The sequence below is a fragment of the Mycothermus thermophilus genome, assembly GCF_041956435.1.
Source record: "Mycothermus thermophilus strain CBS 625.91 unplaced genomic scaffold VTJ04scaffold_3, whole genome shotgun sequence".
NCBI lineage: Eukaryota > Fungi > Ascomycota > Sordariomycetes > Sordariales > Chaetomiaceae > Mycothermus > Mycothermus thermophilus.
In genome coordinates this window covers 1,911,787-1,925,602 of record NW_027191429.1, presented here as the reverse complement: position 1 = coordinate 1,925,602, position 13,816 = coordinate 1,911,787, and the positions used below count along the sequence as shown (strand labels likewise).

The window sequence follows — 13,816 nt, the reverse complement described above, 5'->3', positions numbered from 1 at the left end:
CGCGAGATGTGGACTTGGCTGACGAATCCATACGTACGAATATCCACTCTTCCACTCTACAGACAGCGAAACGGCTCAGGTCAAGGTGAACGGGCGGGTGGGTGAGAGAGTTTGGGGGAATTCCGATCCGTGACCTCCACCCGTTCGTCGAGTCAGAAGTGGACTCACTTTCACTTCGTGGGCGCAAGGTGGAGTGCTCGGTGGGTGGGGGTCTTCACCGCCCAGCCAAATCAGGAAGTGTGAGCTCCGATAAGCGATAAGCAGGGACATGGCCAAAAAATAATCTACTACCAAGTAGAGCCTGCGACGACGGCCATCCAAAGAAACATCGCGACGCCCCTCCAAGCAACCACTGCAGCAACTCCAAACCCCGCCACATAACCATGCCCAAGAGATCCCGCGAAGAATCAAATGAGCCCGGCTCGTCGCCTGCCAAGGATGATGCCAGGAAGTCCAAAAAGGCAAAACACGGGTTCCGCGTCGGCCCTGAGAATCTTCCTGATGGTCCTTGGAAATGGAAGGGTACATACATCAAACCTCAATCCATCTCTCCCAGGCCAAGAGCTAACCGTCATCCCACAGTGGCCAAAATCAAAAAGGATCTCATAGTCAAAGCCAAAGTCAAAAAGGAATATGCCAAAATCAAGGCCGAGTACCAGAAACAAGCCGCCGCGAACCCGAAGCCGGCAATTCCAATCCCCGCCGATCTCGCAGCCGAATCATCAACCACAACAACGGCACCGGCCGGCGGTGATGCTTCAAATTCTAGCACCGCCCCAGCCCCTGAATCCGGCGCTCAGATGCATCCCGACCGTCAAGCCATGCTAAACGCGGCCTCGCAACCACGTCGTGATCAACCCTCACAGCGGCGAGACCACCGGCGACAACAACGACAACACAGCGCAGACGGCGGCGAAGCTTCCGATGACGACGACGACGACGACGACGACGATGATGACGACGCGTCATCAAACGACTCAGACAACGAGGCCGGCAACAACAAACCCGACCCCAACTCCACCACCAGCACAACAGAAACGCCGCAGGACAACAACGACAACAACAAAAAGAAAAAGAAGAAAAAGAAGCCCGACTACTTCCACAAAGACCGCGCCGCGGCCGAGCGGGCCAGACAGGAAGCCGAGGCGCGCGCTGCCGAGCGCAAGCGTCGCGAGGAGGAGCGGCAGAAGCGCATCGCCGAGCGCGAGCGCTACCGCCGCGCCATGGCCAAGGCCAAGGCCCCCGGAAGGGACGGGAAGCCCAAGCTGGGGAGGCAGTCCAAGATTTTGTTGGAGAAGGTGAAGAAGTTGGTGGGGAGTTCTTGATCAGAGGAAGAGGTAGAAGACGAAGAAAAAGGGGGGGGAGGAACAACATAGGGATGTTGGGAGGGCAGAAGGGTGCTGTGAATGTCCTCGGACCTGGGGTTATGGATGTGGAATTACCCACAGAACTCTCCAATACTCTAATACAAACTTGAGTAGCACACAATGGATGCGTCAAATTGGCTGTACCTATACAAGCAAGCGTGGTGGTATCTTCTGTGTTCCAACAACAAAAACAAGATGCTCCTAAAAGCAGGGTCGGACAAGCAACAACAACAATCAATACTATATACAACCAAGACCCCTTCCTCCGACGGAGTGAGACATAGTTGAAGCAACAGGCAATAAGCATAACGAAGCTTGTGGGGCACTGAGAACCTCGAACCTCGATGGCCAAATCCATATGGAAGAGAAGTAGCAGTAGTAGGCAAACGGCACATAGGTATTTGGAAGAATAATACGGAGAAACGAAATGAGAAAAAAAAGCTCCAACACCGCACACCACTGCCCCCATCCCCCCTCTTATGGAACCCGCCAGACCGCACTAATAGACAGCTCCCCGCCGAGCAAAATAAAGAAAGAAAAACAAGAATACTTAACAAGAAGGCAGAAAAAAGAAGTCAAAACTCAATGGCGCCCAAGCAAGATCGCTCGCTCAAAAAGGCAAAATCAACAACCGTAGCAGCAGCAGTAACCGCGGGGATCAATCAAAAATATCCATCCCATCATCGTCATCATCATCGCCGACCTATCAGTCCAAACCGCCCATCATCACCAACCACAACCCTTGGCCAAACAAGCAAGGTCCAAACTGCCCTGAACCTTGTCCTCCCAACCTCCATCCCGCCCACCAAAACTCCAAAACATTAGGGATCAAACGTTCATCTTCATTCCACCTCATCCTTGGCTGTACACGCACCATCAAAACAATCAACCGTCAGTCCATCTGTTCCGTTGAAACAAACATAAACTTGCTCGAGCCAAGGGACGGCTCAAACATAGACAAGTAAAGAAAAAGCAATCACGCCTCACCAAAAATGACATGACTATTCTCAATCATGAACTGCACGGCCAGGTTCTTGGCGTGCATGTCGGTCATTTCGCGCTCGAGGCTGTGGTCGCGCATGATGGTGGGCGCGAACACGACGGCCAGGTTCTTGGGAGACATGAGGTTCTCGCGCTCGCGGCTGGCGACGCGGAAGAGATGGAACATGAGGAACTCGAGCGTGTCGCGGTGCTTGGGCGGGAGCATGTTGATGGTCTTTCGCATGTGGGCGCAGCGCTCTTGTTCGTCTTGGATAGCTTTAAACGTGACGTCAGTAAGGTATTCCTGGAATGAACAGGCCAAGAGGGACGAAACACAACTCACAGTTCGACTCCAAAATCCGGTCATAGACATCAAACGTCAACAACGGCGTCGGCAGCTTCCTGAAGTACTGCTTCAAGACACTCGTCACGGCGGTGATATCCAGCGACGGATCGGAAATGTCAAAGTCTTCATCCCGATCGAACCCTTCTTGAATCGTCTTGATCAACGAATTCCCGCCCGTCTTGCGGTAGATACCCTCGATGTCCATACCGCGCAGCTCCACCTCCTCGATGCAGCGCGTCACGACACTGGGAATCTGCCTCCGCTCGTAGTCGGCGCGCTCGACCAGCTCGGAACCGAAGAGAGTGGTGGGCGCCTCGGCGACGACGGGCGGGTGGCTTACGGCCGTGGCGGCCGGCGAAGTGACATTATTCGAGGACGCGGACTTGGGCACGTTGGTCTTCTTGCCAAAGAAGCCAAAGCCTCCCTGTCGGCCGGAGCCTTCCGTGTTGGTGCGGTTAGCTGGCGGAGGCGGCCCCATGGTGACCGGCGACTCGGTTTGCGCGACGGTCATGTTGTAGGGCAAACCAATGTTGTCGCCCGACAGGGGCTGGGGCCCGGAGCGGTTCTGGTCCTGGGAAGACTGGCCCTGCTGGAAGGCGCCGGCGGCGCGATTGATGCCCTTGGAAATGTTGTGGGCGACCTTGCTGGAGCCCTTCTTCCAGTTGAACTTCTTGACCTGGCCCTTGCGGATGTTGACGACGGTGGGGCCTTCCAGGACCGAGTCGTCGCCTTCGCCGACCATGGTGGTACCAGTCTGAATGCTGGAGCCGTCCACATTGACCGAAATGGACGAGGAACCCTTGGCGTGGCCATAAATTCCCAAGCCATTGTTGGCCAGTCTGCCATCGCCCCCGTTGTTGACCTGCTGTTTGAAGCGCTCCTGGATCTGGTGAGTCAGGTCGTTGTTCATGTCGGCGAGCTGAGCATTCTTGGAGGACAGCTGCTCGAACTCCATCAGCGCGCGGTCCCGGTCGGCGATGGCCTGAGCCTTTTGCTCGAGGAGCTCGTCGCGCTCGGCGTGCAGGCGCGCGATCTCGGCCGACATGCTCTGCTTAACCGCTTCGAGCTTCTGAACAAATTCCTTGATGGCCGACTCCTCGAGTTCGCGTGGGTCGATGGGCTCCTTGGTCTTCTTGGCACGTTCAACATAGCCTGCGAGGACTTCAATCTGGCGGATCATGATCTCGGTCTGGGTGTCAAGTACCGAGACGGTCTTGCGCTTCTCGATGAGCTTCTTGTTGAGGTCCTGGAGGTCCTTTTCCGTGTTGAACTGGCGCTCAAGCTCGGCCACGCGCTGTTCCGAAGTGCGCAGCTGCCTCTTGAGCAAGGCCGGGTCGTCCTGGGAGCCACCTGCGAAGGAGATGGGGCTGCTGATCTCGGGGCCGGCGGCATCATCGCCGGAGGGCGACTTAGGCCACCGCGGGGAGGTCGTGCCTCGGGTTGTCTCGCTGACACTCCGTGAGTGGCCGGGCCTGGTGTGGTTGCCGCTGATGGTGTCGGCGCTGTTGTTGCGGCCGTGACGGACAGCATTGGAGACGCGGCGGAGGAGAGAAGACGAGCCCTCATCCGTGCCAAGGATCCTCGCCATGTCCTCGTCCATGGAGAACTCACCGCCGCCGCTCCAGCGTGGCAGCTTGGGAGACAGCCTCGGCTCCGGTGCCTCACTCGGGGCTGATGTCGACTCCTTGGCAGCAGGAGTCTGCACGGGAGGCGGCGGCGGTGGCCTTGGCTGCATGTAAGTGTCGCTGAGTTTCGTCTCAGGCGCGGGCGGCCGTGGCGGCGGAACAACGTCCTTGGCAGTTCTCGAGGGTGTCTCGGACCGGCCGGGTGATGCAACCGAGTCGACCGAAGGCCGCATGGCATCGTCATCTCTCCGGCGCACATCCCTTGGCGGGGGCGACCTGTCGCCGGTTCCTGGCTGCCGAGGCGACTCTGCGGCGTTCGGCACACCATTGAAGACATCGCGGGTCCTCGGCGGGGCAGGCGGCGCCTTGGAGGGTGCCGGGGCATCTGGTACGCCATTGTTCGAGATGGAGTTGCTCCTCGAATTTCCTGGGCGCTTCTTTGGAGCATCTTGCAACTTGAAATCATCGCCAGGCGAGGATCTTGTAGAAGCCTTGGAGTCGTCAGCACCAGGGGAAGTTCTCGGGTTCCCGTTCCTCTTGGAGAGTTTCCGGGCGGGCTTGGGGCCATCTTGTGACTGCGGGGTTTCATAATCGGAAGACGTCTGCCTGGACTTCTCTGTGAAGGCAATATGGGGTGCTGACGTTGATTGCGGCTCATTCCTGCGTTCGGCGGGCGCCCTCGGGGTGGACATGTAGTCCGAGTCCTTGCCCCTCCGGCTCGTGTCGGAGAAAGCATCCGAGACGGACTGCGGAGTCCGAACGGGCGGAGGCGGGGCCGGGTTGGGGTCGAGGGCAACCGGGATATAGAAGCCGCCGTCGCCGTCTCCCGAGTCCAAGCTGCCTGCAAAAATAGCCGAGTTACGATTGTGGCGGTAGGACGGCGCGGACGGGGCAAGGTTGTCTTTGGGCGGCTCGGGAGGCCGATCTGGGGAACGGCCGCGAGAGGACGACTCACTGATCCCGTAGGCGTTGCGGGGACGCGGAGAAAGCTCGGTTGGGGTGTCAGACTCGGAGGGTCCCCGGTCATTGGCAAAGGCCATGGGCGGAGGTACGGCATTTGGAGGTAGGGCGGGAAGCGACTTGTCGGTGATGAGAGGGGAGGCGTCCTTCTCTCGCTGCTTGGCTTGGGCGGCCTTGGATTTCTTGCGGCGCCTAGCCATGAGTGACTCATGGCAGCTCATGCAGAAGATTCCATGGGATGTGCGTGCATAGCGCAGATTCTCAATCTTCCTTTTGCAGTTCCTACAGCGGAAGCAGCTAGCGCAGAACGCCTGGTCACCCGTCAGAATCGCAAGGTCCTCGATCTTGTTGCCGCAGGCGCTGCAGCTGTATGTGCAGTTGTTGCAAATGAGGGAGCCATCGCCAAGCAGGAGGAGGTTTGCGTCTGAGTCGAGGAGGGTGTTGCACGTGTTGCAGCGGAAGCAGTCGAGATGCCACCGGTTTCCGGCTGTTGAAGAGTGTCAGGAGCCAGCACGATCAAACGGTTGGCGGGCAATGAGACTCACCAAGCTCGAAAGCTTTGCCCTCCTCCAAAATCTATATATGCTCCAGGTTAGAAGGAGGTGTATTTGAGGCTCAGACGCGGTAAACGCACCTCACCGCACCCCTTGCAGGGGAAGATATCGTCCGTTTCCATCGGACTATCGAGATAATCGTCCATTGCGGCCATTGTGGTTTGCGGTGTCTGGGAAGTGGAAGGTATTTCTAGAAGGTGTAGTTCCTAGTCCTGGCTAGACCAGCCGGCAGTGGTCCGACAATAAGGCCGCGGATCAACCGCGGAACGGCATGAAGATGTTGGTGGAGAAGGCGGTAGACACGGCGGTGGTCGGCGGGGGAGAGCCGGGAAGAGCGTCGGCGCGGACGGAGCGTCGAGTTGTGTGCTTGTGAGGAGGTATGTTACACCGCTCGCCCAGCTCGTCGTGGCGTTTGGCTGGGTGTTGTCGAGTGTGTGCGACGAAGAATCTCGAGGAAAGAGAGGGGAGGCAGAACAAAGAGCGGAGGAAGAAGACTCAGATTGCCGTCGAGAGCTCTGTCCTGTCTTGCGGAATACCAACGCGGCGGGGAGTGTGCACAGTCGGTTGGTTGGTCAAGGGGCGGGGGCTGAACATTAGACAAAGGGGCCCAAGTCGGAGAGACCAGAGAGGTTCTCGGCCTGTGTGTTTTCTCCCAACTCTTGGAGTTGAGGTGTCAAGAGCAAAGCAGGACCAGGTTCAAGAAAGGCAGACAGACAAAAAGTCGAGAAGCGTGGTGTCTGGTCGGCGAGAACGGGAACGAGACGGTTCATCCGAGTCGCGGTGTGGTGGAGCGAGTGAGGAGTGGGTGCGGGCTGCTAGTGTTCTGGCACGGCGCACCAAGACAAAAATACGTGTAAAGGTGCGACAAGCTGAGCCGAGCTCCAGTCGAGGAGGATGGGCACCTTTCGGAGCCCAAGATTAACAAGACGCTTTGAAGAACTGAGGGCTGGAGAGTCAGGCAGGCTGAGGTTGGCTGACGGCGGGGAACCTCGACCTCGACGGAGAACAAGACAAACTCAACTCAGGTCAGCAACAAGGACAAGGCAAGGCAAAAAAAAACAAGACAATTAAGACGAGGAAGCATGGAGCACTCCACAGGTGAAGGAATGGGAGTAGCGGTGGTGTCCAAAAGAGGATGTGTAGGTATCCATGAAGTTGGACTCTGGCCGTCCATTCCAATTCCCCCCTTCACACAGTGCACCGTGCTGCAGCGGGCCAATCGGCACTGGAAGTGGCTTGCTGGGGATCAGCGGGATGGGAAAGTTCACTTGGCGGGCAGCCAAGGGTTCCAAGGGTTGCAAGGGTTCCAAGACGTGCCAGCCAGGGGGTCCTGCTCCAGCCCCGGCTCTCGTCAGGGGCAGCACAGTCTGGAAGGACTGCCTCAGGACCCGAACCAATCCATTTCCAGGACACAAGAAGTGAAAGTGCCCCTCTGTGGCTTTGCTCGTCTCCAGTTTTCATGAAATCACTCCTCACCTCACGACCGTTTCTCTCTTTGCTGTTGTTGCAACGTCCCATCGCGTTGCCCTGGTGGTGTGGTAGGTGGGCCGGAAGTGCCCGGGACTACCTTTCAAGTTTTCGTCTTTCAACGGTCCAAATGAAGATTCGAGGTTGGCAAGGAACACCATGTGAATTGATGGCTGCAAAGACTCGGGTCCTGCAATATGGAAGTACTCCGTACCTGAGTTTCCACAGCCACGGATGGCCCAACAAGGCAGTTGGACAGAGGACAGACATCTCCAAAGTACATACACACATACAGCCACAGCCGAATCCACTTGTGACTGTAGGCTTTGAAACACAGTCAGAAACACCAGCTTCTCCTTCGACAGTAGCTCACCTCATCCCAAGTTTTCGTCGACTCGGGGCTGGTCTGTTTGTTGCTAGAGGCTGGCAATCCAAGTCTAGAGATCCCAGCCCAACCCATTGGGACTTGGTATCTGGCACCAGGAACGCATTGTGTCCGTATGGAGGTATGTACAGTACATACATTCAACCACAACTCCTGGAGACATCAGCCACACCACCTTGACCGTCATACTGACCAGTCATGCCGCTCATGTACAGCTTGGGTTACGCATCCGGGCCGTCGGGAACGGTCCAAGAGGAGACTGAGCCTGCATGATACATCGGTAGGCACAGTACATACCTACTTTACATACACAAGTTCCACTGTTCGATGTCATCAGTGTGTAGGTATGTACACGTCAGACACCATTCATCAACCCCAAACGACCAGACGAAGACGTCCCTCCTCTTTTTCCCAGCTGTACGGCAGGAAATTCTTCCAGCCGCATCGGCATCGCACAGCATCAGCCATCCAGGCGAGAATAGAAGGTGATAAAGAAAAATCCCCCTTCTGTTGTGTCTTGTGTCGAATCCTGGCGGTTGTTGCAACCAACAACCTGTTCCCCGGCTTAAGGATTACACTCAATGCAGCCCTGAGGTGAGGTGCCATGTTTATAGGAACTTCGGGCTGCGCCGTGTCGTAGCCGCGGGTACTTGAAACTGCCGCCCCTGAGCACTACGCTGGGCTGCGGCCGCAAAGGGGACACAAAGGCGCGCGCATCACCAAACGCCACGCCGTTCCATGGAACTGCTCGACAGATCGCCATGGCATAGAAGCTTCCGTCCGCCTTCTCCAACAGAACACACAGCAGCAGCATCCAGATCTGGCACGTATTCCGGGATCAGGCCCGATTGCTTTCAAAAGTCAAGTTACTTTTGTACACTCCTCAGATCTTCCTGCGGATTTAGGTTACGGACGGCACACTGGAGAGGCGTCTCTTCTTTCGAAAAGAAAAGTGACCATCATGTTTCACAAGCTTCCCACGGCACGTCTGCCCACAAAACAAGCCCCACGCTCAACAGCACCATTGTAGGGACAAAAAGTACGCGTCACGCCACGCAGATGCGTTGTCAGCCCAATATGGCAACAAGCTGGGTGAGCCGCCAGGTACACTATGATTGTATGTACGTACGTACCTATCTATGTGTACTACGTTCTGCATGTGTAACTGATTGAGGTCCCTATTATGGGATGGATGACCAACAAGGAAAACCCGCTCTTCGATCTCGCATGCCTCTGTCCGACCTGAGCCTCGGGATGACCTGTCGGCTTTTCTCTCCATGCTGGCCGCCGGCCCTGTGATCTGCAAACCACGGTTCTGACCTGCAGATGATCCTCTCTCCTCCTCCACATCCCCTTCCAAAAGGCGACACCCGCTGCTTGGCGTTTCAGATTGAGCGCATCCCACCAAATCCCTCGTCAAAAAGGTCTGTAGGATTTTCTCTCTCCGTCAGGGGGGGGCCAAGTTCACTGCCTTCTTGGAGCTCCGCCAACCGTCCTTGGCATCCAGGAACATGTCATCTTTTGGATTCGGAGAGAGTAGCGGAACCATGCTAGGTATACTATAGCTGTCAAGTTAAGGCATAAGACGGGAAGAAATAGGTTGACATCAGAGATCCCTTGACAGCCATCCCGGGTAATGAATCCCCAACGATACCTCAACGACACGGGAAGACGCATTACCTAGGATGTACCCTGCAAGACCCAGAAGCTCCTGGCAAATTGAGAGTTCCGGTCTATCGCTTCCAATGATCTCAAGCAGACATACCGAGGGAAAAGACCTGGCTCAACGTTGGGGCCAACTCTGAGGCTGGAGAGAGAAAAGAACAAGGCCCTAACAAAACCGCAAGCCTTTAACCACAAGCCTTCTTCAGAAAAGAAAAGCAAGACGCCGGGTAATCAGATGGAGTGTCTCGCCAGGAGACTAAAGTGTATTGTTGAGTTTGTCAGAGGTAGCAGTTTTTGTTCTGAAAGCCATAATGGTGTCGATGCCGACGGATATCTCACCATCTCACCACAACATGGTCTCGCAAGACATAGAGTCAAAGACAGAAAAAGGAATAAGTGGTATTTTTGCCTCTGGTATCAAACAAACAACTTAGCAATCGCTTTCCGCTTCCCTCCCTCGCTCTCTTTGGATGTATAGTAAAACCAAGACGCCAATACCCTCCTCGCCTGCTGCTCAAAGACCCATATCCGTCTGTCCTCCTTTTCAACCAGAGAAAAGTCCCCTTGCCTGGGCTATTACAACAGTATTATCCTTATCCCCAACCCATCGCGCACAAACAGAACAAAGTCTTTCCTCAACCATCTTTCTTCTCCCTTACAACCACCTCAACCCCACCCCTCCCAACATCTGGTACTGTTCTCCCATCAACTCCATCACCCATAACATATCCATCCCCCAGGCCTCCCTACCTGACCCTCCCCCCAACCATCCCCTCCCTCTCTCTCTCCCGCTGCTCTTTCACAATATAATACGTAATCAAACTCTTGGGGTCCTCCCCGACACCCTTCATCAGCTCCCAGAACCTCGCCTCGCCCACACGCTTATGCAGCGCCACGCACAGCATCACGGCGTCCATCCGTACCGCCGAGTCCGGGCTCTCGAAGCACCGCGCCGCGAGCCGCGCGAGCGCCGCGCTCTCCGACTCGTTGGGGACATACGGCCCACCACCACCACCATTCTGCTGCTGGAGCTGACGAGCCTTGGGCAAGGACAGACTCGACTGCAAAGCAGCCGAGGACGACGAGTACGACGAACCCTCAGAAGGTCCATTCAACACCCTGCGCAAAACCAACAAGCCCATACTCAACGACCTCGCCTGCGCAGTCGCAGCAGCAAAAGCAGCAGCGGCAGCCTCCTCCCCGTTAGCAGCGAAGCCTTCCGCCGAGAACGAACCGTCCACATCCACCCCCTCCAACAACCTCACCAAAACCGCCACGATCTCCGCCCCGTCCCCCATCCCGCACAGCTGCTCCGCCAGCACCTCGAGCGCGCCCACCAGGTGCGTGCGGCCCTCGAACGCCGCGCGCGCGCGCACGAAGCTCTCGATTCCCCGCGCCACGTGCGGCGCGAACGCGCTGCGCTCCGTCGCGGCGCGCCCGCGCAGGAGCATGCGGATCGTGGCGAGCGCTTGGGCCTTGAGGTCGTGGATGCGTTCCGGCAAGTTGGCGACGGACCCGGGGAATTGGTCCGGCGAGGCTTCGAGGAAGTCAAAGAGCGCGGTGGCGAGGGCGGAGAACTTTTCGTCTGTGAGGAGGACGGGGGCAGGAGTTGTTGTCGGGGTGTGGTGGACAGGGATGTGGGAGCCGCCGTCGAGGTCGCGGAGGATGCTTTGGACCTTGCGGAATCCGTGGGTATCGAGGGTCTTTTGCTGGATCTTTGCGACTCCGCTGTCGAGGAGGCGCAGAAGCTGCTTGAGCTTCTCCGGGGGGAGGGCCGCGTGTCCGGATTCACCGCTGTGGCTCTCCTTTTGCGGCTGGAGCTGCGCCGCCTGTTGTAGGAGAGCAGCGTCCTCGTTGACGGGCCGGTGTTCGAGCACGGGTCCGAAAATCGGTTTGGGTGAGTGCTGCGGCTGCTCGCGGGTCAACGGGTCCTCATAGACCTCCAGGGACCGCGGCGGGCTCAGCGAGACTGGGGTTGTCGCCTCGACAACCTGCCGTGGGCTCTGCGCAGGACTGCGCATCCTCTCCTCCACAGGGATGAGACGATGAGAGGAGTTAGCCGGCGAGCTTCCAACAGGCCGAGGAAGGCGTGACGGAGTACCGGGTGAGCCAAGGTGTGGCGGTTCGCGCTCCAAAGCGCTAGCCATGAGTGTCGGGCCTTGGGGAGGCGAAGCCCGGTACGACGCGGCAGGCGGCGCGATGAGACTCATATCCTCATGCGACTTGGACGGGCTGCTCATGGTCGGGAGATGGGACACAACGGTCCGAGAAGGTGTCGCTCTCGGGGACACAATACCCTTAGGAGTGCTTTCCCGAGGCGGCGTGGGGACGGTCTGCTCGCCTGCCGCCGGGTATGCCAAGGGCCGGGCCAGCTTAGAGACCGGCCTTTTCGGCGATACGCTGGGCGCCTTGGGGGTCACGGGCTTTGGTTTGGCAGCATGGCTCGGAGGGCTTGCCTGTTCGATACCCGGTTGGTCATGACCTCGGACTGAGTATGGACCGGCTGTTGCCGGCCTAGCAATCGTCTCAGGCCGCCTCCTGCCAGGCCTTACCGGCGCGCCCGAGATACCGCCAGAAAGCATGGTCGATTCCGGCCTCGACCGTGTCGTTGTAGCAGTAGTAGTGTGAGTCTGAGATGACGTCATTGTCTTGTGCGGTGACAAGTTTGCCATCGCAGAACCGGGTCTAGGAGGCATCGCCTTCGCCGTCATGGCGCGCTTCTGAGCCATCATGGCCTCACGGACACTCGGTTTGGAGGTGCCGATGGTACTCTTGGACAAGCCCAGGCCCGGACGGACAGGCCCCCCGCCCCCTTCCGCTTTCTTAGGCGACTTGGGGTTGTTGGGGTCGTTTTGCAGCAACCGGGCAGCGGTAGCATCCAACCCGCTCATGATTGCCTCGGCCCGTGCCGGCCAAATGGCGGCGAAGGCCCAATATGTGGCGCGCATCTTCTCACGAACACCGGGGTTGGCGTCTGAAAGACCCTTCTTGATGCACTTCTCGATAAGATCAACGCCGCCCGTGTGCTCAACGTGGTGCTTGTGGTGGGCCTCCTTGTTCAGGAGGGTCTTAAGCCACCCGCAGGCGTACAAGCGTGGCTGAACGTTCTTGTCCTGACAAGCGAACCAGATATGCTGCATGATGCGGTTAGTGTATGTGACCCGCTCGACGATCGTATCCACCGTGACATTTGCGAGCTGGGACGAGATCTTCTTGGTGGCCGCCGTCAACTTGATGAAAGTCTGCATCAAGATCTCCACCATCGGGTCGATACCCGGCCCGAAAACGCGCGCCATGTCTTGGACCAGGTTGCAGCCCTCTTTGGACAGACTGGTGCGGAGCGATACCACGGCCTTGATAATGCCGTCCAGTAGCGCCCGAAGGCCTGCAATGAACTGATCAGGGAAGTCGGTGGGAGCGTTTCCGGCGAGCATCCGGCGCAGCCTGGTTATGCTCTCCTCCCGCTTCATCCAGTTTTGCTCTGTTTCCTTGCCCTCGAAGTAAAGGTGCATTTCCCGCAGGATATCCTCGAGTTCTCGCACCGTATTAACGTACAACGGCTCGACTGCCTCAGGGGCATTGCCGCTTTCCGGCGCGGGTCCGGGGGTAATTGGGCGGTGGGGCAGAGCTGGTAGGCTGGCACCGAGACCAGAACGGGGTGCTGCGGGTTCCTCGAAGGACTCGGTTTGTGAAGGGTGTGCGGAAGAGGAGGGCGTGGGGTTGAGCTCCTTGATGATGGCTTGTTCGATGGCAGGTCGGACCTTGAAGATCTTGAGCTGCTTCTTCAAATCGGATTTCGCACCGTTGGGGGCATTTCTATACGGTTCCGGTCAGCAGGGGAGGGGGACTTTGGTGTAGAACAGAAAGAAGCGCACTTAAACAGCTCGATGACGGTCGACTTGGCGACGTCGCGCACCACGGGATCGGCGTCCTCGAGTAGCTCCATAAGATTCGGGACGTATGCGCGGAACTGGAGGCCGTGCTCCTGGTGCATCTGCAGCAGCCAGTGAAGGCTGGCCTCCTTTGCCTTTGCGCTCTTTCCGACCATGGCGACGTTGCGAATGTTGCGCTCGACCTCGGTGGGCGCAACCTTGTAGAGGGTGACGAGGGCCTGCTGGGCGACCTGGCGGAACTTTTCCTTTGGGTCGCCGAGCTTCTCGACGACGAGCGGTAGTGTGCGCACGCCTTCCTTGGCGAGGATCTTGGGGTCCTGGCGGGCCAGGCGGGTGAAGAGATGGTTGAGCGCAGTGAAGCCGGCATTGACAAGGATGGAGTTTTGGGAGCTGGAGGCGGTGCGCAGGGCGTCGAAGACGGGTAGTATGCACGTCTCGGGGACGGTGTGCTGCTTAATGCTCGACTTGACGGCCGTGACGTGCTGGACCTTGACGTCGACAGGGGCGTCGGTGCGCAAGAGCGCGATCAGGTCGGCGACCTGCTGGTCTGTGATTCGTTCCGCCATGATCCTC

At 57.7% G+C, this 13,816-nt stretch overlaps 4 protein-coding genes across 4 annotated transcripts; 1 reads left to right on the top strand and 3 right to left on the bottom strand.

Moving 5' to 3' along the window:
• Positions 1–383: 383 nt before the first annotated feature.
• VTJ04DRAFT_4816 (uncharacterized protein) lies at positions 384–1,325 on the top strand (the record flags this gene model as incomplete). The annotated part of the gene is made up of 2 exons (XM_069362864.1): positions 384–522; positions 583–1,325. 2 exons carry the CDS (start codon positions 384–386, stop codon positions 1,323–1,325), a joined length of 882 nt encoding a protein of 293 aa, XP_069219768.1.
• Positions 1,326–2,209: 884 nt separating this feature from the next.
• Positions 2,210–5,988, bottom strand: VTJ04DRAFT_4815 (uncharacterized protein; the record flags this gene model as incomplete). Its single annotated transcript, XM_069362863.1, has 5 exons — positions 2,210–2,229; positions 2,355–2,624; positions 2,692–5,766; positions 5,825–5,855; positions 5,914–5,988. The coding sequence occupies 5 exons, from the start codon at positions 5,986–5,988 to the stop codon at positions 2,210–2,212; spliced, it is 3,471 nt and encodes a 1,156-aa protein (XP_069219767.1).
• Positions 5,989–6,088: 100 nt separating this feature from the next.
• VTJ04DRAFT_4814 (uncharacterized protein) lies at positions 6,089–6,427 on the bottom strand (the record flags this gene model as incomplete). The annotated part of the gene is made up of 2 exons (XM_069362862.1): positions 6,089–6,249; positions 6,370–6,427. The coding sequence occupies 2 exons, from the start codon at positions 6,425–6,427 to the stop codon at positions 6,089–6,091; spliced, it is 219 nt and encodes a 72-aa protein (XP_069219766.1).
• A 3,669-nt stretch (positions 6,428–10,096) lies between these two features.
• VTJ04DRAFT_4813 (uncharacterized protein) lies at positions 10,097–13,809 on the bottom strand (the record flags this gene model as incomplete). The annotated part of the gene is made up of 2 exons (XM_069362861.1): positions 10,097–13,166; positions 13,226–13,809. 2 exons carry the CDS (start codon positions 13,807–13,809, stop codon positions 10,097–10,099), a joined length of 3,654 nt encoding a protein of 1,217 aa, XP_069219765.1.
• Positions 13,810–13,816: the final 7 nt, after the last annotated feature.